Below are 22,301 nucleotides of genomic sequence, written 5' to 3'. Positions count from 1 at the left end.
GGCCCCCCCCCCCCCCCAATGAACAAAAGTACACAAAACTTGGCAGGCATTCAGAGGGTGTCATAATGATCCTACACTTTTAATTTCGTGCAGTTTTGACCTTGTCAGCCAGAGATATTGTGATGAAAACACCTAATTTTTTGCTTTTTAATTTTTAACTAGGTGGCGCTATACATGAAATAAGTGGTAATGGGATGGGTTGACATGCCCCCTTAAGACCAACATACATAAAAAAGGTGGACCTCCTAGGCCCTACGGTTCTCGAGATATTCACAGAAAACTGTCTCTGGCCACCTACAGGCCAGTTGGTGTATAGTAACATAAATTAATTTATTGTGTGGCCCCCCATGAACGGAATTCCACAAAACTTGGCGTGGATACAGAGGGTGTCATAATGATCCTACACTTCCAATTTCGTGCAGTTTTGACTATGTTAGGTCACAGATACCTGCGATTACAACACCTCATTTTTACTTTTTTGTGTTTAACTAGGTGGCGCTATACATGAAATGAGTGGTTATGGAATGGGTTGACATGGCCCCTTGAGATCAACATACAAAAAAAAAATGGTCCTCCTAAACCCTACGGTTCTCGAGATATTCACAGAAAACTATGTCTGCCCTACCCTCCTTTCGGGGGGTCCAGTCCAGCGGGGGGGCTACAGATCAAAACGAAAAATGATGGTTCCATGATATCCATGTGGGGTTACATGCCCACCAAGTTTTGTGTACCCCGGTCTTTCAGTGTCCCGGGAATCCTTGACGGAAATTTGGCCATGCGAAAAAAAAAATAATAATAATAATCTGCTGCGCGGCGGTCATAATAAGTAAAAGATTTGTGAGATAGGTGTAAGAAAATAAAAAAAATCGAGACATTTTTCTCCAAGTTCAATCACCTGACTCAAACCGGTGATTTGTTTTCATGGTTTGTTATTCCATCTTGCAATGCTTCCTTCTTGTCTGGTCTGCTAAAAAATCTCTCATGAGACCTCACTCTGCCTTTAGAAGTTAACAGATGAGCTTAAATAAGCTTTCTTGTTCTTGTATTTTGCACTCAGATTTTGGTCAAAGAATATGCCGACTACTGTGATGTTCCATACATACTACTACATGTACTACATACTTACCTTTGACATTAGTCTTTTTAGTGAAATGAAGGAAAGGAAATCTCATGGAGCAGAATCATACAACCGAGAAAAAATGAAAAGCAGAAGTTCAGCGGAAGAGGTAGAGTATCTGCACATGATGATTATGAGCCAATAATGACATGAATGTATGTATAGTGTCCTGGGTTTATAATGAATTTCTTAAGCTCAGATAAAGATTTAAGTGGTATGAGGTATAATTTAAACAGAAAGTTGCAGAGAGGGCATGATCTAATGAAATACTATGTTGCTATATCGTAATTCTTGATTTGGTCAGACTGCGGATCTAAAGGAAGAGCTGGCCTGTGCTGTCCAAGATGCCCATATGGCCCTGACTGAGAAGCACTGGTTCAATGCAAAACAGGCCTTCTTCCATGCTCTTGACATACTGGACTCTAATTTTCCACAGGTAGTCTAAATCTATCCCCAAAAGCTTTATATAAACTGAAATTGTATACATTATTTTGGTAAAGAGGGGGGAGTGGTTGCACATTGCTGTATTTGCTTTGACAGTATTGTTTTTCTTGTAGGAATTGAGTGTATCTGAGCTTGACAAACTCCTTCTGATGTATGGATATGGGACAGCTCTTCTGGAAATTGGACAGCCACAGGTGGAATATATAATATTCATTTGCAAATTAAAATCATGAATCACCTGAAAATAAATAGTTTTGTCCATAGGTTCACTGAACTCATGTTTGTAGAAACACAGATTTTGATGTTTCTTTCTGTAAAGAATAGAAAGGATGTACCAGCCAACAGCATGTCTAGTCAAATGTATTCTATACAATGGTACTAGACAGTGCATGTGTCTTTCTATAAAAGATGTGATTATAAAACTTTTCTGTACTACTACCATGCTCAAATGCTGTTGAACCCTTTGGACAGGATGGTGAATATTATCTGCTTACAGTTTTCAATATCCTTGTTTTTAAAATGCTTTCTCTTCCAGCCTTTTGAAATTATTTACAATATGTTGTGTTTATTTTAATCTCTGAATGAAAAACTATTGAACTTGAAACTATTATTTTTGTAGGAGCTAGCCGAAGCCAGAAAGCAGTTTCTCCAAATGAGGTCCAGTTGTGATGGAAAGTTTCAATACTTGGTTAGCTATGGAATGGGAAAAGTATTTCTGAAAGAAAATAGGTAGGGACTCCTTAAATATTTGTAGTGTTTGTTTAGATTCAACTTTCAATGGTAATACAAAGACGTATTATGATTAAATGCCTGTAGTTTATGGTTTTTACATTTATTTTGGCTGTGATTTACTTAATAGGTTTTCAGAGGCTCTAAACCAATTTTCGGAAGCACTGCTGGAGGTTGAGAGAAAGATAAACTCTGAAGAACTTACATGGCCAACCACAAATGTCCCTGTTAAGGAAGCCCTGGTGAAAAATATAAGGGTAGTTATTAAATTGGATTGTTGTTTTTCTTGAAAACAGTAAGAGTCAGCTTTGTCATCATGAACAGTATATTGTTCTGAACAACTTTGAACTGTACTTTTTCAGGATTTCCTTGAGGAGTCCATTGAAATTTGCAGATTCCCACCTTTGCCAGATGCAGTATGCAGACACAAAATCGGTCAAGACCATTTAAAAAAAGAAATTTACTTCACGGATCCAGGGTTTAAGGTAACTTGTTCTCTCATTTGTCACAATAAGCAAGTCTGTCTACTCAGCAGCCAATTTGGCCCAGGCCAGTGCAGTCACTAGTGGTCTTCACTTTATTCACACAAGACTATGTATCAGTAAGACTACTGTATATGCACTGTTTCCTAATCTGGAGAAATCCAAGATGGTTTTCACATTGGGTGTGCACAAAGCAGTTCTGTTGACGTTCAAACAAACAGAGAGCTAGCTCGCTCCTCCCTCCCGTGCAATGGAAACTCCTAAACACGCATCTCATCGGTGATTGGCTGGAACAGTTTATGTTTTTATTGTCCAGGCTGGACCAGGTTGTTTTTGTTGCCGTTTTTGGAGCCTGGGCTGGTCACAGAGACCATGTTTTTTTTTTTTTTACAGTGTATTCAGGGCACAGGCAGCTAGCGGATGGTGAGGGGATGTTTGCTGTATGTGACAAAAAATGTTTTAGCTTAGAAACTGCGTAACATCGCTTAGAGTACCTTTAAGACAGAATGCCAAGAGTGTGAAATGCTGTCATCAGAGCAAAAGTTGGCTGCTTTGTAGAGCCTAAAATGTATAATTTATAACCCTACATGTGTTATTTCATAGTTTTGAGTTTTCAGTGGTGTTTTACAATGTAAAAATTAGGGCTGTCAATCGATTAAATTTTTTTATTACGAATCACGAATTAATTACATACTCTGTGATTAATTAATCTAAATGAATCGCATATATAATTTTTGCTGTGAAAGTATTTTAAATATTTAAATTCAAATGAATCATTGAATAATCAACATTAGTGACATTAAAGTTCAAAAACTCTTTTGTTCCAATCAATGATCCAAGCAGCACGTTTTCTTCTCTCTCCTTCATTTTACAGTCTAATTTTTACTGACTAGAACGACTCTGGGTCAAAGGTCATACGGAATCGATTAATCTGCACTAATTGTTTTAATCAGTTATTTTGACAGCCCTAGTAAAAATAGTTCCAAAAAGAAGGAACCATAAAAGAGTAGGTGTTTCAAAACTGTAATTTCAAAATGGTAGTGTAACTATTATTCTATAAACAGTAGTGCAACTAAATTATAAAAAAAACAAACAAAAAAACAATCTGGGCCTGTATTCACAAAGAATCTTACGGCTAAAAGTAGCTCCTAAGTGGCAAATTTAGGAGAAAGTCCTAAATATAATAGGCATGTCAGTTGTAACTTTACAGCTCCTAATTTTTTGGACCAAGATTAATTCAATCACGCTGAAAGGCCTATATGATTCTAACTGTCTCTCTAAATTGCATTATCCACACTCAATTCTCACTGGTATCTGCTAGACAAGAAGTACCAAAACATGATTAGTTCATAGATTTCACATGTAAAATTAATTTTATACAACCCCAGCCCCATCTTGCCTGTTCATAATTCTAAGAAATTCTTTAATTGTGTGCATGTGTGTGTGTACACGTTTATGTTTATGTGTGTGGGTGTGTGTGTGTACTTCTTGTCTCCGGCCACCTACAGGCCAGTTGGTGTATAGTAACATAAATTAATTTATTGTGTGGCCCCCATGAACGGAATTCCACGAAACTTGGCGTGCATTCAGAGGGTGTCATAATGATCCTACACTTCCAATTTCGTGCAGTTTTGACTATGTTAGGTCACAAATACCTGCGATTACAACACCTCATTTTTACTTTTTTGTGTTTAACTAGGTGGCGCTATACATGAAATGAGTGGTTATGGAATGGGTTGACATGGCCCCTTGAGATCAACATACAAAAAAAAAATGGTCCTCCTAAACCTTACGGTTCTCGAGATATTCACAGAAAACTATGTCTGCCCTACCCTCCTTTCAGGGGGTGCAGTCCAGCGGAGGGGCTACAGATCAAAACGAAAAACGATGGTTCCATGCTATCCATATGGAGTTACATGCCCACCAAGTTTCGTCTACTCCGGTCTTTCAGTGTCCCGGGAATCCTTGACGGAAATTTGGACATGCGAAAAAAAAAAAAAAAAAAAAAAATCTGACTAAACCTATATGACCGCCGCTTCGCTGCGCGGCAGTCATAATAATTCAATTGATTCTCATCTATGAAAATGTGTCTTCACACAGACTAATTTCAAAAACATAACAAAGATACCGCATCAATTTGTAGTTATTACAATTACTAGGCTATTGGCTTTGTCTTTATTTATTGTATCTATTTGTTTATCTCTTGTCCTTCACTGTGCTCGTATAGCACATGCCTACTCACCAGCACAGACCTGCTGCCAGTCAACCAATTACCGTGGTCACTGCAAGCGAGCTTGTCCGTGAGATAATGATAATTGGATCGAGCAGTTAATCAAGCAAAATTCTTAAACAATATTTTGATTCATTTCAAGGTTACCTGTTGTGGTGAGGCAAAAATCAAGTTGTAGTTTAAAACATTCAACTTTAGTTTATTTAGGAAAAGGCACTGTAGTTCATTGTATAGCTCTGATAAACAGCTCTGAGTATTTTAGAAGGGAGTCACTTGGCCTGGTTGCTCACAGAACAGGACGCAGAAGTCAAAAAGGGAGATCCAAGGTCTAACAGGAGCCAAGGAGCAGGACCGGAGCACTCAATGCTTAACTTGTTTTTATTTGTGCAAACTGACTAACGTTTCGACGCCCATGCATCTTCTTCAGAGTCAAACAGAGTTTCAGAGTTTGACTCTGAAGAAGACGCATGGGCGTCGAAAAAGCTGCCCTCTTCCCATTTATTATTCTGAGCAATTATATTTTCACAGGGATTTCATCGTATCGTATGCAGTCAGAGTTGTGTTGTGGAATTCCATACCAGCTGTTGGAAGAAATTTAAGACTGCTACATTCTCTGACAAAACAGATAAGGTAACAGTTTCTTTAGTATGCTATTTTTTGTTTTTGTTTTTGTCTTGAAGCATTGAGTTAACCTGAATATTTTTGCAGGATTTCCTACAAAGCACTTGCTTCACCCCTGACTGCACTGGCACAATTAGTCAAGTAGTGATTGTCGGGTCTACTGGAGTTACTAAATGTGAGGTAAGGTTGTGGAGTTTGCATGTGGCTCAATTATCATAATACATTAGATTTTTTATTTTGTAATATTGCTAACCGTGTGATATTCATCCCCTGCAGTTTGAATCTGCCATCCCAAAACAAACCTTGCAGAGACCAAAAATAAAGCAACGATCAACACGGTGAGCCATTTGAACTTTTAATTACACCATTCAACTGCTGCTTCACATCACATATTTCTGTGGACTATGTCAGGAAAGGATCATCATAGGTGACAATCTGGCTGTGGAGCCACATATATTAAAAATCTTGGCTCTCAGGGTTATTTCAGAAATGTTATGCGGGAAGAGACTGATCACCAATCACCAATTAATGGGGATCTATGAAGGGAATTCATAACAGTAAACATGGTGGATTTGTAACTGGGTTTGTAATCAAGTCCTACCCTGTGATATTGTTTGAAACTGCATATCTGACATTTTACCTCACCTTATGTTTCTCCATTGGTAAATGTGTTACAATGAACAACTCAACACACAAAGAAATAATAATCAAATATTTTTTAGACTTATTAAATGTCTGTTTGGCCATCCTATGTGGAATTGTTGATCTGTCTCTAGTCAAGAAGGGGGTAATATATATATATATATATTTTTTTTTTTTGTTCTAGTCCTAAAGCCGTAAAAATCAAAGAAGACCAAAAACTGAAGCACAGCAGACAGATGGCCTCTGTTTCAGTCCAGGATGACTTGATCATAGAACAGAAAGTCAGCATTGGAGAATGTGTCTCGAAAGGTATTGATGGACCATTCCAAGCTTGGCTTGATGAGGATCATGTCTTACGTCAAATTGGTGAAATGAGAGACAGCTTTGGAGATGGAACCCTTGGTGTGTCTGCTTTTATGACTTTTCTGAAGCCATGGGCTGAAAGAGATTTGGCCAAAGGCCTTGAGTGTCCAGGACTAAATGAGGAGGAGCCAGCAGTGCTTAAGGATGTGGTTGGTATGCTTCTACAGAGGAAAAGCAGAGTGTGGGCAAGAATATTTATCCATGTTCTCAGTGCCTGTGCTGACCTGAAACCAAAGCTATTGGAGTGGGCTCAGCATTTGAATAATCAAGGTAAAATATGTGCTACAATGCATGCATTTTTATTTTGTTGTCAGGTTTTAATCAAATGTGGGTCCTCCTGAAAGGCCTTTGTTAAGAAGATTGATTTTATTTTTCACAGGTCTAAAAACAGCCAAGACATTCATTGAGCGTTATGCAGAACCCTTAGAGGAATTGGACCTTGGACTTTTGCTTATATTCCCCCCATTGCAAGACGCCCTTATTGAAAGGTTTGGGACAATGCCGGATTTGTTTAGCAGTGCTGAATTAACTATTACAGAGTACCTAAGACAGGCCTCACCACATGAAATGCGTTTGTTTATCTGGACACTTGAGCAACACAGAGATGAATACCCCTCCTGCCATACAGCCTTAGATGAGTATTTTGCAACAGGTGAGTGGTATATGTCCTTTGATTAGTGTGTCAGAAATCTTGAATTAGTATATGAAAAGTATTTAGAAATCTTGTTTTCTTCAGCATTATCCAGAGTTATGAGCTATGGCTATTTTCTCAATGGACAAATCTCAGTACACATAAGGACAACAGTATTATATTGATAAATATGAATATAATGCCGCTTAAGCGGTTAATTGTTAAATTGAAACATACATAGACATACATGAATGCAGTAAAAATACATCAGAGAATGACATACAAATAAAAAGTTTAAACAAAATAAATTAAATTGGTAAAAGCAGTAACAAACACAATTAATATGCAACACCAAATTGATGAAAAGTAATGAAGTCTACTCCAAACCAAATCTAACCAACCACATTGAAGTGCTGAAATATGACTTCATCTAAACTTTTGTTGGCTTAACTGCTGATTTATTTCCCCAACTATATGAACCTTACATTCAATGTCACTGTCCATTATGGCATTATTTAGACATTTCTCACTAATATATGAAATCCTTACTGTGGACATGTTTGTTTGTTTGTTTGTTTGTTCTCATGTAAAGTTCCATTTAGGTGTCACAACATTTCTGATCTTTATGTACTTGATAGAATTACTGCTGTGTTGTTCATGACCACTGATGAATATGTGTCTCTACATTTGACAGATTGTAGTTATTTGGTAATCAAAAAGACAGAACATGAAAGCCCAGCTGTAAGTATTACATTCACTGACCGTTCTATCTTGACCATTATAATGTTAACCTATTACAACAACATTACATTGCGTTTCTGATTGTCAAAATAGGGCCCTTTATGTCAGATCACACAAATTGTACACTACATACCTTTTTTAGAATCTGCATCATAAGAAGAGCAAGAGCAAAAGGAAAAAGCACAAAGAGCCCAACTCAAAGGTTAGTGCAGTTACTGTAATGTTATTCTGATCAATATATTTGTCTTGGCATTGAAGTAAATTGAATCACCTTGGTTCTGTAGTCTTTTCTTGTCTTGTCTGGCATGAGCACTGGATCCATAAGAGAAGAAAAAGAAGATGATTATCTTTATGAAGAGGATTCATTGTGAGTTCCTCGTAATCATGGTCATCCTACTGTATGTGTTCTAATGTTCTGTCTGTCTAATAACAGGCTTCTGTAACTTTTGTCTTCTAGCAGCATGCTTCTTGACAGCCTTGATTCGTTTACCATTCCTGATTACCTACGAGACCAAGTTGCAGAGTTTGAAGAGGAATGTGTAGGTGCTGGAGATTCTATTCATATTAGGAGAAATCTATACAAAATTCCAGATCCAACAAGAGAACATTTGTATGAGTAAGTACTCTAAACGTACAGTACAGCACTTACATTCATTGTAATTTTTTAATAACTCACAAGGAAAGTGAGAATTTCACCACTATGTTTTCCCATTTGTTCAGTTATTTTGCTCAAGTTTTAGAGGAACATGGACCTTTGAAAACTGACCATCCATTACTTGTGGGAGAGGTAGAAAACTTCCCTTCCGATGCTCTGAAAAAAATTGATGAATCTGGAGGACTGAAACCTTTCCTTCTGGAGTCTTCACGATTTGTTATGAAGGATGACGTTATTGCCTTATTGAAACATGCTGGAGTGCTTCAGAATGTGTCTCTGGAACAAATGGATATCTCATGTTGCTGCCATTTTCAGGATGTTTCTGATGATTATGAAACCATTCTTAACCCATTAGCAGAAGAATTTTACCCAACAATTTGTAGGACGAGAAATGCCACTTCTGGGGATTTGTGTAACAGAGCATTTGGAGATTCCAGCTGTGTGCCATATACAAGACCTGTTCATGAATGCCGACATGTGCCCCATCTTCAGAAATCTTGTTCTCGAACATCAAAGTCCTCGCACACACCCTTTGGCTCTACTAATGAAACCCCTCTACCTCGAAGACATTTTGAAGTATGTGGTACTGCTATTCCCTTCTCCTCTATTAGGCAGACAGGTGCATGTTTATCATCAAATGCTGTACAGGATTGGAAAATGGAATTAGTTGCTTCTTATAATGAGAGGGTCGATGGAAGTAATACTAGCTTCCACCATGGAGTGGCAACTAGCAATGAACAGGTAGGGGTATTTGAATTGGATTGAATGGTTCATCAAAATGATTGCCATTGCTAAAAGTGTCCTTTAATTTTAGGCATTTTCTTCAATGGGAGACGATGTCGCAGTTAATACTGAGGCATATCACCTCTTTGAAAATCTGAAAGTGAGTATAAAGAGGCTTAGGGCTTCCTTCCACCTTTCATTTGAGTGTTATATCTTGGGTGTTAATGACTATCTTGAGTTCTTGTCTCTTTTTATTTGTGTCAGGGCGATATGACAAACAAAGAAAAAAACAACATGGAGTGTAAAAAGGAAATACCACAACTAAAAAAAGACCTTGAGTCTGATATTCAGAGGAGAAACACTGATTTAGCTCAACATAGAGATGTTTATGAAGAAATCTGTCAGCAAATAGAGGTAATTAGTGAACATTCATCAAATAAATGTACAGGTGGGTCTCAAAAAATTAGAATATTGTAGAAAAGTTCATTTTCCCCCTACTTTATCTTGTAACAAACTTGAATTTGTCTCTATATTGTTTAATGGTTCATAGAAACACGCATTTGTGGATTCAAATATATAGTGTATATTTATTTGTGACTAGTTGATGAGATACTTAGCCGTAACCATTAAGATTAAAACAAAACAAAAAAATGGCTTGAAATATTTCACTTTATATCTAATGAATATATACAGGGTTTCCGCGGGTCATTAAAAAGCATGAAAAGTAATTAAATAGATTTTGTGAAAATTCAGGCATGAAATGGCATGAAAAAGCATGAACTTCGATGTTCGGAGGCATTAAAATTTATGTAAACTTTTCACAACTTATTTTGATTATATAAACATCTAAATCTAATTTTGATCGGAAGTATAGCGTAATGGTTGACAGGCGGAACCTTTTAATTGGCTGTTTTTTACTGCCGGTGCACAAGTCGCGACACTGGATGCTAGTAATGCAACGTGCTGTGAGTGTATCTGCAGTTGGACATGGGCATGAAATTAGTTTAAAGTGGCATGAAGAAGCATGAAATGAGATTTGCTGATACCTGCAGAAACCCTGATATTTGGGGGGGGCGATTTCCTTAGACCCACCTGTGTAGCCTATACTGTTTTGTTTCCTGTCGTTTTGTATTCCTTTTTCATACATTTATGTTTGTCCTGTTTGTCTTTTTTATATTTTAGAAAATCAATAAGGAACTTTGTTTATTACAACAAAAGTTTGATGAAGAGATGGAAATGTATCAGCCAGAGAAAAAGGAAAACCAGGAAACACTGAAAATTTTGAAAGCACAAATAAGCAGTTCGTCAACAACAAATGAGAGGTTTAATTGCCATTTTTTCTGTCCTTTATTTATTTGCTTCACATGTTCTTAGTTTAATTGAAGGGGAGTTTTTTTTTTTTTTTTTTTTGAGAATTTTGGATTACATGGTGTTGAGAGATAGAAGTAGTCCCCATGTCGTCACAACACGTTTTGTCATTTCTGCTGTAACAGTTACAGTTTTACAGCCAAGCAATAATCTGCCATTGCAACTAATCAACTCTTTCTTTTTTAGTGTTGCAAAGGACATCATGGAGCAGAATAAGACGTATGAGACAAAACTTACTTATTTCACTACAATAAGGCAAGTATTTACCCAGATGAAAATGGTTATAAGCACATTTAACAGCTTGAGCTAATTGAAGACTTCTGAAACCGTAAGAATTATATTTAAATATTGTGCAATAATTTCACAGCAACCAGTTGGCTGCTGAAAAAGCAGATTTGAAGCGTGAAATTGACAGGTACAAGCAGTTGTCTGCAAGACAAACCAAAAGGTCTCAACTAGCTGGGATTTTGATGATTGAGAGCCGTCAAGCCCAAGGCCTCAGAGAACTGAAAAAATGTGCTGTCCAGGGTAGAACCATTATCACCCGCATCACTGAACTCTTCTCTAGGTAAGGATCCAGAAAGACGTTGGTGATTTACATCCATGTAAGCATATGTATTTCATGGCACTTGTGTTTTGTCTTAAGGTACCCTTCTTCGGGACTTGAAGGACTTATTGATTCATGGAAGGCTTGTGTCCACGATGCAGAGCAAAAAATTTTCCAAACCCAGGTGGGTTTCCTACCTCTGTGTGCTTGGAAGTGTAATTCATTTTTGTTGCTAATCCACAGATTTAATCACAGATTGTCATATTGGATTTGGCCATACCTACATTGCCAGTTTTTTTCTATACACTTCTAATTCAACAATATTGAACATTGACATTTCAAGCAATTTGTTAATTGCAAATTAACCCTCGCCACAGGGGTGCCCCAAGGCTTGCTGCTGGGGCCCCTTCTGTTTGCCATATACAGTACACCACCTCGCTGGGCCCGATTACTCGCATGGCTTCTATCACCCAACGATGCCCAACTATATCTGTCTTTCCCGCCTTACGACACCGCGGTCTCGGTACAGATCTCTGATTGTCTCGCTGACATATGCACTTGGATGAAGGAACGCCACCTCCAACTAAATCTCTTTACAGCCAAACAAACCATACAACATCAACAACAAAATTGATACCTTCTCTCTTGCTCCTACCAAGGTTGCAAGAAACTTGGGTGTCATGCTTGATGACCAGCTAACCTTCTCTGACCAGGTTGCCTCTGCTGCCCAGTCGTGCTGCTTCACATTATTCAATATAAGAAAAAAAACAGGCCATACCTAACCCAACACACCAACCAGCTCTTGGTACAGACCATGGTCATCTCTCACCTTGACTACTGCACTGCCCTCCTCTCAGGCCTTTCGGCTTGAGTGGTGAAACCACTACAGATGGTTCAGAACACTGTGGCGTGTTTGCTTTTAAATCAGCCGAAAAGGGCACAGGTTATTGAGTTCATTGAGCTGCACTGGCTACCCTGAACCGCCCACATCAAATTCAAGTCACTAATGCATGCTTACAAAGTCATGGCTGGATCTGCTCCCACCTACTTAAATGCTCACGTAAAGGCTATATTACCCCTTGGTCGCTTTGTTACTCCTAGAAATGTTGCCTGCCACTGCCGCCCCTACACACATGGCAATCCAGACTATGTTCATTTGTAGCTCCCCGATGGTGGAACAGCCTACCAAGGTCTACCCGAGCAAGGGCGTCCATCTCTATCTTCAAGAAGCTACTAAAGACCCAATTCTTCCGAGAATACATCCTCTCCTAACACCCAACAACCCAAAAAGCTAACATACACTTTACACTTACCTTTCTTCCCTCCTCGATGCCCTTCTTCTACCACTATTTCTTACCACTATACACTTTGACTAGTACTTAAAACTTCTGCACTCTTATCCATTGGTAGTAGTATTTATTTAGTAATATTAACAGTGACCTAAGCCTCCTCTGCATTGTAGCTTGAATGTTATTCCTCGTTAAGTACATAGCTTTGGATAAAAGCTAAATGAGTAAATGGTAATGTCTGCTAAATTAATAAATAGAAATGTAATCATGATCATCTATCAGAAAACATGGAACCAGTTATGTGGTTGCCCAGCAACATTGCTTAAAAGGTTGCCCAATGTACATGTATTAACACCATAATGTTGTGATGTTTGTATAAAACTTTTAAGATAAGATGCTTTTATTGCCACACAACAATGTTGATGGGAATTGTTTGGCACAGCAAGAAGGTATCACAGTACAGTGGGGAAAAAAGACTGCAGTAAGTTTTGACTTTGCTTAATGATTCAGGCTCGGTACAGGCAGCAGATGGAACTGTTTAAGAATGGGACAATGCTGTGCAGGCTACCCCAGATTTCTGTGCCCGCATGCCCCCCAACACCCTCCGAGCCGGTAAGAAAAAGGAATATGAACTCGGTGTGTATGGTAATAGTCCATTGTATTGCTTATTTTAATTAGTCATGTCGCAGGAAACCATTTTTTCTTGTTTGCTTTAAAAAAAAAAATGTGACTAGGGTACTTACCGGGCTTTCAAAGTGGACTGTTCCCTTCTCTGCCTGTAATGACCATAGTAAGGAAATTTCAAGCCAACTATAGTCCATTGCTGATATGATATTGCTCTTGGGTCTTTCTCACAATGTGTAATGGAAGGTTGCCTTCGCAGAGAATTTTGCTTCACTCTCATTGAGGTTGAAAGGGGGGCGATGAGAGTGAGTTCGACGAGGCAAGCGAAACAGAGTTAGGGAAAGTTTAACTTTATTCAAATTATATTAGAACCAATGTGGTATAGAACCAATCGGCCCGTAACATGAAAATATTCATATGATTAAAAGGTGCTATTGGTGCTTGTATCAACACAGATTGTTTTTTATATGTCACACAAACTTAAACAGGGAAAATAGACCACTGTAGATATTAGTTTAAACACTGAAACTTTTCAGCTAGCTGACAGTTTGAGCTGACATTTGTTTCTGTATGACTGTGGTGCTATGTCCTGCCTCTGTTTTGCATAGATTTTGGACCCAGAGTCATCTACACATCATCTTGGATTAAGACAAATATACTCACACCAGAGTGCCCAGATGCCAGCTAGCTTCTCAAATCAGAACTTTCTCCAATGGGCTGACATGCCTGCCCATGGAACAAAGGCACAAAATATCCTTGAGAAGATGGCCGATCACTTAATCACCATGTTTCCTCATTTTGAAAGGTGAGTCCTTAGAAAGGGTCCATGTCATCTGTCTTGCCGTTAACCAGCACCCACAAACTCCAATTTATTGCCTCTCTAATTTAACGTGTCTCTTGTTTCAGGGAAACCATCATAACATTAATTAATGAAGTGATGTCTGCACATGGAGGACATCCTTTGTCGCTGTCTTATGAAGAGACAATTAGAACAGTAACCCAGCACATTTTGAAATCATCAGAAGATGAACAGGTGAACAAGGTGAAAAATTGAATTACACTAATGAATAGACTAGGATGAGGTTGATAAAGTACTAGCTGTGATGCCAACTGACTATAGAGTCGCCTTGCATTTCCTGAATGAAGACAAAAAAGTTGCACTGGTACACACCAACACGACAACAACACGTTACATAGATATACAAAACATTAACAAGGCAGCACTTCAGTGTCAACATGTGCTTCACACACTCCACTGATTTGGGCCACATTGACCAGATTGACCAGCCTGACATGATCAGACATCCAGCCCTCGGCCTGGTGTGCGCTGGGCTTTTATTACTGTTGTAATAGCACTTTTGAAGGGTGGCAACACTGGGAGGACACACGGAAGTAATCAGAAATAGGCCTTGGGGTCTTCGAATGGGTATGTCTGTATTGTGTGACATTATTATTGAGATGTGATTGACTGTGTTTAGGGGCAAATGAACTCCATCAGATGTCAGGCAAGTGGTCTTGAGGCTCAGTCTGAGATGGGTCACATAGCATCAAGGCCATATTCCCCTCTCAGGCCAACAGGAAAGCCTCCTCCATCCCATGTGCAGAAAAATCTATCCATTTCAAGACCTTCCAATTGCAGAACAGTAAGACAACTTTACATAATTTTCCATTGCAAAGGGCACATCATGGTAACACTTGAATCATCTTCCTTAAAGGAGAACTCTGGCCAATTTTAACACAGAGCATGGAATGTGCAGCTTTAATTTGGAGCTTCCATGTTGTTAGTCATTAATATTAATATCTAAACATTGCAATGCTGAATCATTTATTGTTATTTTATATAGTGGTGTTCTGTAAGGACCCTGTTCATGTTGCACAGCACTTATCATGACATGTTGAGTATGTTAGGAGGCACAAATGCACAGTTTAGCACTCGCGTCGGACAGCAGATTTTTTTCACGTTTTTTCCGACCGACAGTATTCCGTGAACATGATCAACTGAGCTCCGTGTTAAAATTGGCTGGAGTTCTCCTTTAAGGCTAATATAAATAATAACATAAAGGCACGCCTTTATTCGCCTGGCTTTGGCTTGCCAGTGGAAACTCTGCTATTGTACTGAGGTTTATATGGCAAAGTTATTTATTATTAGTGAAGCTTTCTTTTTTTTTTTTTTACAATAATGCTAACACAACAACGCAATATTGCAGTAATGGTTGTTCCTTAAAGTAATTGTGTAATATGTATTCTATTTTAACAAATTGCAAGAAGAAAATGTTGTTTGAACTATTTTCCTAGGAGGTAGTCAAACATCAATGACATGTCCTGAATTATGATATTAAGAATGTTATTGTATAGTATGACATAGTAGTCACAATGTCCTGTCCCATATGTACACATAACTGCATATTAAGTTGACTCGGTATCACTGAATGAGTATGTCATAAAATTGTTCAGAAGTGCTTTTAAGGTATTATGGAACCCAATCACATTGAGATAATTGTTTGTTTAGGAGCAAATGCATTCCACCGACAGTCACTCAGGTCTTTTCGATGCCCAGTCTGATAGAAGTCAAATGGAATCGAGACCATATTCACCTGGGAAGCCAACTGGAGCACCATCTCCTGTCTGGAAACGTGAAGCTGCGCAAAGACAAAATAGTCGCAGAATGGTATGTTTTTCACAAAGATACTTATCCTTCCATATTTCCTCTTAAAGTTGAAATGGTGGCAAGAAATTGCAAGCATTTTGTGAGGATTCATATTTTTAATGCATAATGTACTTTTTAAAAATGTCACAGTTGAATATGGAGGACCCTTGCATAATTTGTCATGAAGATGTGCTTCCTGAGAATCTGTGTGTACTCGAGTGTCGACATGGCTTCCATCATGAGGTATGTCAACCTGTATTTTAAAAAGATGCTATACAAACAGACACATTAAAGTTTACACACCCATGCTAAAGTTGACTAAAAAGAGGAATAAAAATATCATCTTTTGGAAATTAATCGTAATGCCTTAATTAAAAAATGAAGGACAATCCAACTTTTAAGGACACCAATTTTCTTTGTGAATGAATAATGTACCGTAAATAAATACATGTTCTTCCTTAAAATACAGGGGGCATACGTATACAGGCAGATTTTTATTTTTAAAGGCCAGTTATTTCATGGATCCAGGATACTATGCATCCTGATAAAGTTCCCTTGGCCTAAAATAGTCCCACATCATCACATACCCTTCACCATACCTAGAGATTGGCATGGGGTACTTTCCATAAGATCATCTCTCAATGCAAATCAAACCAGCTATTAGGCTAACTGACAAACCATACCAATATCTAGGTAATGGCAAAGGGCTTTATCAGGATGCATAGTATCCTGAATTCATGAAATAACTGGCCTTTAAAAACAAAAAATCTATGGGATTGATTTTTTATTCCTCTTTTTAGTCAACTTTAGCATGGGTATGTAAACTTATGAGCACAACTGTAAATGACTTAGAACTTTGTCAACTTATTGTTTTGCGGCTACACACTTTAACATACAATAGAAGATGGCTATTTTTTTTAAAACAAACGTACATCTGTTTATTTTGTAGTGCATCAACTCATGGCTGAACACACAAAGTACATGTCCTACTTGCAGAAAGCATGTTCTCCATTCAGCCGATTTCCCAGTGCTGCCGGTCCGGTTAGACAAATCTAATATGTAGCACTGCATTCTTACTCTGGACATTCCTTTCACACTATGACTTGATCATTCCTCTTCTGCATAAGGAAATGCTAGCCAAATTTTAACATTTGAAACATTTGTTTTTCTTTTTTTACTTTTATTTTAATATTCGTTTACTTCCATTTTCTGCTATGCACAATTCAAATGATTAGTTAGTATTGCATACTAATTTGTCTTGTTTCATGTTTACCATCATGTAGTAATTATCATAATTTAGTTTTTAATTGTATTTTTTTCACTGGCACATTCAGGATTACAATGAAAAAATCATTCCCAGCTTATATGAGGCTAGCTGTTCCAGTTATTTTATTTGTGTCAAATGTTAACTGGCCTTTAGTGTGAACGCATATCCAGTTTGATGGTTATGCTTGTTTAATTTTCTGAAAATAAAGTTCAGTTTTAAAATGAAAAGACTTTTTTTTTTTTTACTGCGCTGCAATCATGCCTATTTGTGACAAATTAGTAGCCTGGGAAAAACCCAGACGTACTTCCGGCAAATTCGAGATTCGCTCTGAAAGTCCGTCTGGCCAAGAACCCATTTTAGCCCATAGACCTCTCCAGAATAAGTCCCGCCTCCGTAACTTCCGAATCCAGCCAACTTCCGGGCGTCGAATGTCTATGGGAAATAACATGGCGTTTCGAAATATCATACCGGTAAAACATCTGTAGGTGGCGAAGTAGAAAAAAATGGTGGGCCGATTGGACTACACACTTCTGTCATCTAGTTTCCACTGGGTTTTTTGATTGTCGGTGCTGTTAAAGTAGAAATATATTAGGAAGAAGCACTAAGCTAACGCACGCTTCAGACGCCGCGACTCCCCCAGTCAAGGTTGCATAGCAACGGCAATGTTTCATAGTTTGTCTTCACCGAAATGGAGTTCGTGACACCAGAGCCTGTCTACGGAGGTGGCACTAACCCTGCGTGAAATCATGTTTGATAGGTTGTTAATATACATTCTGAAAACGTTACTGTTCTGATCAAGGTCATGCAAAATAAAGCTATCGACTCAATACGATTCAGCCTCTGATTCCTAGTCTGCTTATCATTATCTGTTATTCGTGAAAAAAAATCTCATTAGTGTCTTCGTCGGCAATTTCTTTCTTTTTCAAATATCTCAATAACAGCCAACAAACTCGCACAGTCAAACCAAAGTTAAGTGGCTAATGTTGAAAAGAGGCTGAACCTTGCAAATGATTTACATTTATAGACCTGAAACCACGCATGAATCACACAGGAAAATGACCATAACGTTAGGTTGTGACTGGTTGGTTGTGAGCAAGATCTAACGCACTCCTCCGCCCGCGTACATCGGAACTAGCTCCCGGTTAGCATTAATAATCGTTTACTACTTAAATGGCACAGACAATCAAAAAATCCAGTGGAAACTAGATGGCAGAAGTGTGTAGGCCAATCGGCCCACCAGCTTTTTCTACTTTGTCACCTACAGAGTTTGACAGGTACGATCTTTCGAAACGCCACATTTGACAACCGAAAGTTGGATGGATACGGAAGTTACGGAGGCGGGACTTATTCTGGAGAGGTCTATTTCCAATTTTCCTAGATCAAGGCACCAATCAGAACCCTTGAGGCGGGCTTTACACGATGACGATAGCGCACCCTGTTGAAGAAGCCCGGGTTTAAAAAAAAAAAAAAAAAAAAACATCAACCATGGCTGCTGCCGCTTGTTTGAAGCTGATATCACGTTGGTTTAAGACAGGGAGTTAGAAGTTTCTTAACTGCTTCCTTATGTTGGAATATGCAACATTGTACAAACATGTATGTAAGGGATACCTATGTGATATCTGCAACAGTGGTAGGCTACTGAAAACTGTTTGATATTCTGTTCATTTATAGGACTATAGTAGCTGGACACGTAGCCGACAGAAAACACATACTGTAGGCTACTTTTGAATTGGTGTGCTATGCGAGCATAACTCGAATGCTACACTTGCACAGTGTTTGCCTTGAACGTTTCAGTCTCTCGTCCCCCATTCCTGCTTTATATGTCCCGGTCAGCCAGAAAGGACGAATGTAACAAAATGCTCGTTTGAACGTGAACGGTTTTGTTCAGAGCTGAAAATGCAATTGTGTTTGACAAAGGGCAGATGTAAATTGCTAGTGACAAAATATTAGCTTTCAGTGTGGCACAATGTCTTTGTAAATTAGCCTAGGCCTACGTTTAATTAAAAAGTTGTTAATTCTTCCTGCTTCTCCCTACAACCACAGTGTTACAAATTGTGTTTCCGTCACTCTGTCTCTTTCGTTGCTCTGATTGGTTTTTGGCCTCTCCTATTGCGTCCGAGGCATTTTGATCGGCGTCCGTTTGGGAACGCCCTTTGGAAATGGGCTGTGAACGAACCTTCCCCAGACCCACTCTCAGTTACGACTTAGAAGGGTCTGGTTTTAACCGGGCTAACAAATTAGTTATTATGACCGCCGCGCAGCGAAGCGGCGGTCATATAGGTTTAGTCAGATTTTTTTTTTTTTTTTTTTTTTTTTTTTTTTCCTTTTTCGCATGCCCAAATTTCCGTCAATGATTCCCGGGACACTGAAAGACCGGGGTACACGAAACTTGGTGGACATGTACCCCCACATGGATAGCATGGAACCATCATTTTTCGTTTTCATCTGCAGCCCCCCCGCTGGACTGGACCCCCGAAAGGAGGGTAGGGCAGACACAGTTCTCTGTGAATCTTTTATGGTATGTTGGTCTCAAGGGCCCACATCAACCTGGCTCATAATCACTCATTTGTTACCCCCCCCCCCCGGTAAAAAATGAAAATCAGTAGGATTAAAAGAAAGCCAAAATAAATATTCATCATCATCATCATGGCTGCATTTTCAGTATTGGCGAGAAGTAGTCGTTTGTCCACTAGATGGCGCATCGTTGCAGTGAGACGTAATTTTGTTGGAAGTTAAAAGTGGGTTGGAAAAAACAATGGACGCTTCATACAAGGACTGTAATTTACCGCAGCGAACATCTAATAAGGATAGGACAATGTTCACATGAAGTGTAATTCCCATTTCTTCTTGAAGCCGAAATAAATCTGAGGATGTTTATCGGACATGCTTGGTTTTTACTGCAGGTACGTTAATCTTGTAATATCAATAAGGACCTAGGTAATGTTACTGTTAGCGTTGGTTGAGTGATGGAGGCATTTGATTTATTGCATTTGTAGAAAACTATAAATGCGGTTATACCAAGCAAATGTATAGCAGCACTGTTTGTATCTTTCGACTGTCATTTGTTGCACGTACTACAAAAATCATTCTGTGCAATGGAAGATTTACCAACGTTACACCGGTCTGATACAGTTTTGCCTATACATGCGTGAGACTGAGACGCCTGTTTATTTTGTTTTAAGTGCGTGCAGGGTGTGAGAGGGGAATCGATGTGCTTTGATTACAGCTTGGTAGTTGTAGTTTGTGAAATTAAAAAGCACGTGTGTGTGAAGTATCCAAACAATGACACCTTCATTTCATTATGGCTGCTTTAGCAAAACACCTTAAGCTACTGTGTAGTGGGTCCCATTTAGAAGTGGCTACTTCATTCGCGCTTTCCTCGACTCATGGAGCTGCGTGAATGTTATTACAACTTTTCGCCACGATATGACAGTTTAAGTCCGCTTGATACTGTAAGGCGTAAGCCATTGGTTTCCAAAGGAGATTTTATTTGTGTCGCCAGCATAGCCTATTGACAATTTATGTTGTCAATAGGCCTACCTTATAATCCTACCTGTAGCTTAGGGAAGCTAACAGCTTTCTATTAGGATCTAGTTTGTTAGTTACCGTTTTGTCATAACTCCCTGATGCATTTTTGCATTTAGAATAGCCAGAGCGTGTATATCTCAATCGGAAAATTAAACAATATCGGGTGCCTATGGACTAGGCTGGGTGAACCCAGCCTGATCTGCCCGCTATTTATTTTTTGATTTCTTAAAAGATTGAGCTTGGTCTGATGAAAGCCAGACTAGCCATGGACCTCAGTTAAACAATGCAAGGGAACATGAATCAGCCTATATTTGCACTAACAATAACGGACAAAAGCTCTTCAACTTTGGCCCGTTAAAATGTGTATGAACAGTCTAGCGACGCATTTCATCAAGGCCCATTTGGACATGTCAGTTATTTGCACCACTGGTTAGATGTAAAACAGCATTTCGTTTCAGACTAGGCTACTGTTACTTAATTTGTGCATTAACAATAACGTTTCAGACTACTGTTACTTAATTTGTGCATTGACAATAAAGTATTACATGAACTAAAGATGACTAAAATCTTATGTAGAAGAAGAAACATTCACAAAAAATCCATCCATCCAAAAATGACCTTTGTTTTTGATAGCTGTTGAAAACGGCATGGAACTGACAGAGATGTTTTTGTTTAAAAATACATAAAAAATAAATAAATAAATAACATTATGCTGATACCTTTTGCTTTTCCCAAATACAATGTAGCCTACAGGTGTAAGTGACCTTTCATCAATCCAGTTGCAATGGATGAACTGTGATGAACTGCCCTACTTGTGATTGTTTAGAGATTTTAAAGGTTTTATAACAATTCTACATCTTCTTTGGCTATTCTACAATCTATTCACCTTTTCAGCACCAGTAGGGTACTTTCTGTGCAGCCGCACACACACACTCAGGCATGCCAAACAAGCATACACAAAAGTTTCAAGAGTGGGGGATGGAGTAAAATATGGAGACAAATTGAAGTGTGATTTATTTTCGCGGAACGGATGTACAGGACTGAGCGGCGGTCATATTTTGTACCGCTATGTGGTACATCTAGTTTATGATTCATTTTGTGCTTATTTGTAAATACATTTCTTAATTCAACTAATGGTTTTGTGGAAGAAAAGTAAGTTTGTCCATGAATATGTTGAAAGTATGAATTTGCATGTAGTGAGAGGGCTCCTTTTCAATTAACTGCCCCTAAATGTTTCAGTGAATGCCTGCATCATAAAGGTGGCAGGTTACATATGGTTGTGGTGAGGGGTCCCCTATGATGTATATAATTGTAAAGTGCTTTGGATGTCATGAAGACTGCTACACAAAGGTAACCACTTAATTCTGTGAGGTTTTGGAAAGGGGATGATTGTGAGAGTGAATTGAGAGGTCAGGATCGAGCAGAAAAGTAGTCAATAACGCAGGTTACGAAAAGGTGGGATCAGGTGTTTGAATTCCAGCCTCAAAGTGATATACTTTGAAATATCATCAGATAGAGGATCAGAGGTGGAGACAGTGGATTTTGAGGAAATCCAGGATGCAGTACAAAGCGGAATTTAGGTAAAAAGTCACCACAGTATGAGAAACATCCCCATAACATGAATTGTGCACCACTATGCTTTACTGTGTACTG

At 38.6% G+C, this 22,301-nt stretch overlaps 1 protein-coding gene across 1 annotated transcript in view; it reads left to right on the top strand.

Annotated features, from left to right (window-relative positions):
* The window catches only part of ttc3 (tetratricopeptide repeat domain 3), a 38,896-nt gene extending 21,549 nt beyond the window's left edge, over positions 1 to 17,347 (top strand). The window contains exons 17-45 of the mRNA XM_042091993.1: positions 1,139 to 1,226; positions 1,422 to 1,553; positions 1,675 to 1,755; positions 2,181 to 2,290; positions 2,421 to 2,547; positions 2,653 to 2,775; positions 5,531 to 5,632; positions 5,711 to 5,803; positions 5,900 to 5,961; positions 6,450 to 6,898; positions 7,008 to 7,280; positions 7,954 to 8,000; positions 8,143 to 8,202; positions 8,285 to 8,367; positions 8,458 to 8,616; positions 8,721 to 9,396; positions 9,470 to 9,538; positions 9,643 to 9,792; positions 10,561 to 10,700; positions 10,933 to 11,001; positions 11,114 to 11,314; positions 11,393 to 11,477; positions 13,093 to 13,194; positions 13,815 to 14,011; positions 14,113 to 14,248; positions 14,685 to 14,849; positions 15,716 to 15,874; positions 16,004 to 16,096; positions 16,803 to 17,347. Of these exons, the coding sequence (XP_041947927.1) occupies positions 1,139 to 1,226; positions 1,422 to 1,553; positions 1,675 to 1,755; positions 2,181 to 2,290; positions 2,421 to 2,547; positions 2,653 to 2,775; positions 5,531 to 5,632; positions 5,711 to 5,803; positions 5,900 to 5,961; positions 6,450 to 6,898; positions 7,008 to 7,280; positions 7,954 to 8,000; positions 8,143 to 8,202; positions 8,285 to 8,367; positions 8,458 to 8,616; positions 8,721 to 9,396; positions 9,470 to 9,538; positions 9,643 to 9,792; positions 10,561 to 10,700; positions 10,933 to 11,001; positions 11,114 to 11,314; positions 11,393 to 11,477; positions 13,093 to 13,194; positions 13,815 to 14,011; positions 14,113 to 14,248; positions 14,685 to 14,849; positions 15,716 to 15,874; positions 16,004 to 16,096; positions 16,803 to 16,916 (4,345 nt within the window). The 3' untranslated portion in view covers positions 16,917 to 17,347. The remainder of the gene's footprint in view (positions 1 to 1,138; positions 1,227 to 1,421; positions 1,554 to 1,674; positions 1,756 to 2,180; positions 2,291 to 2,420; positions 2,548 to 2,652; positions 2,776 to 5,530; positions 5,633 to 5,710; positions 5,804 to 5,899; positions 5,962 to 6,449; positions 6,899 to 7,007; positions 7,281 to 7,953; positions 8,001 to 8,142; positions 8,203 to 8,284; positions 8,368 to 8,457; positions 8,617 to 8,720; positions 9,397 to 9,469; positions 9,539 to 9,642; positions 9,793 to 10,560; positions 10,701 to 10,932; positions 11,002 to 11,113; positions 11,315 to 11,392; positions 11,478 to 13,092; positions 13,195 to 13,814; positions 14,012 to 14,112; positions 14,249 to 14,684; positions 14,850 to 15,715; positions 15,875 to 16,003; positions 16,097 to 16,802) is intronic.
* The last annotated feature ends 4,954 nt before the right edge of the window (positions 17,348 to 22,301 follow it).

The sequence above is a fragment of the Alosa sapidissima genome, chromosome 5 (assembly GCF_018492685.1).
Source record: "Alosa sapidissima isolate fAloSap1 chromosome 5, fAloSap1.pri, whole genome shotgun sequence".
Taxonomy (NCBI): domain Eukaryota; kingdom Metazoa; phylum Chordata; class Actinopteri; order Clupeiformes; family Clupeidae; genus Alosa; species Alosa sapidissima.
Note: the sequence above shows the minus strand (reverse complement) of the source record. Positions and strands in the feature narration are given on the sequence as shown.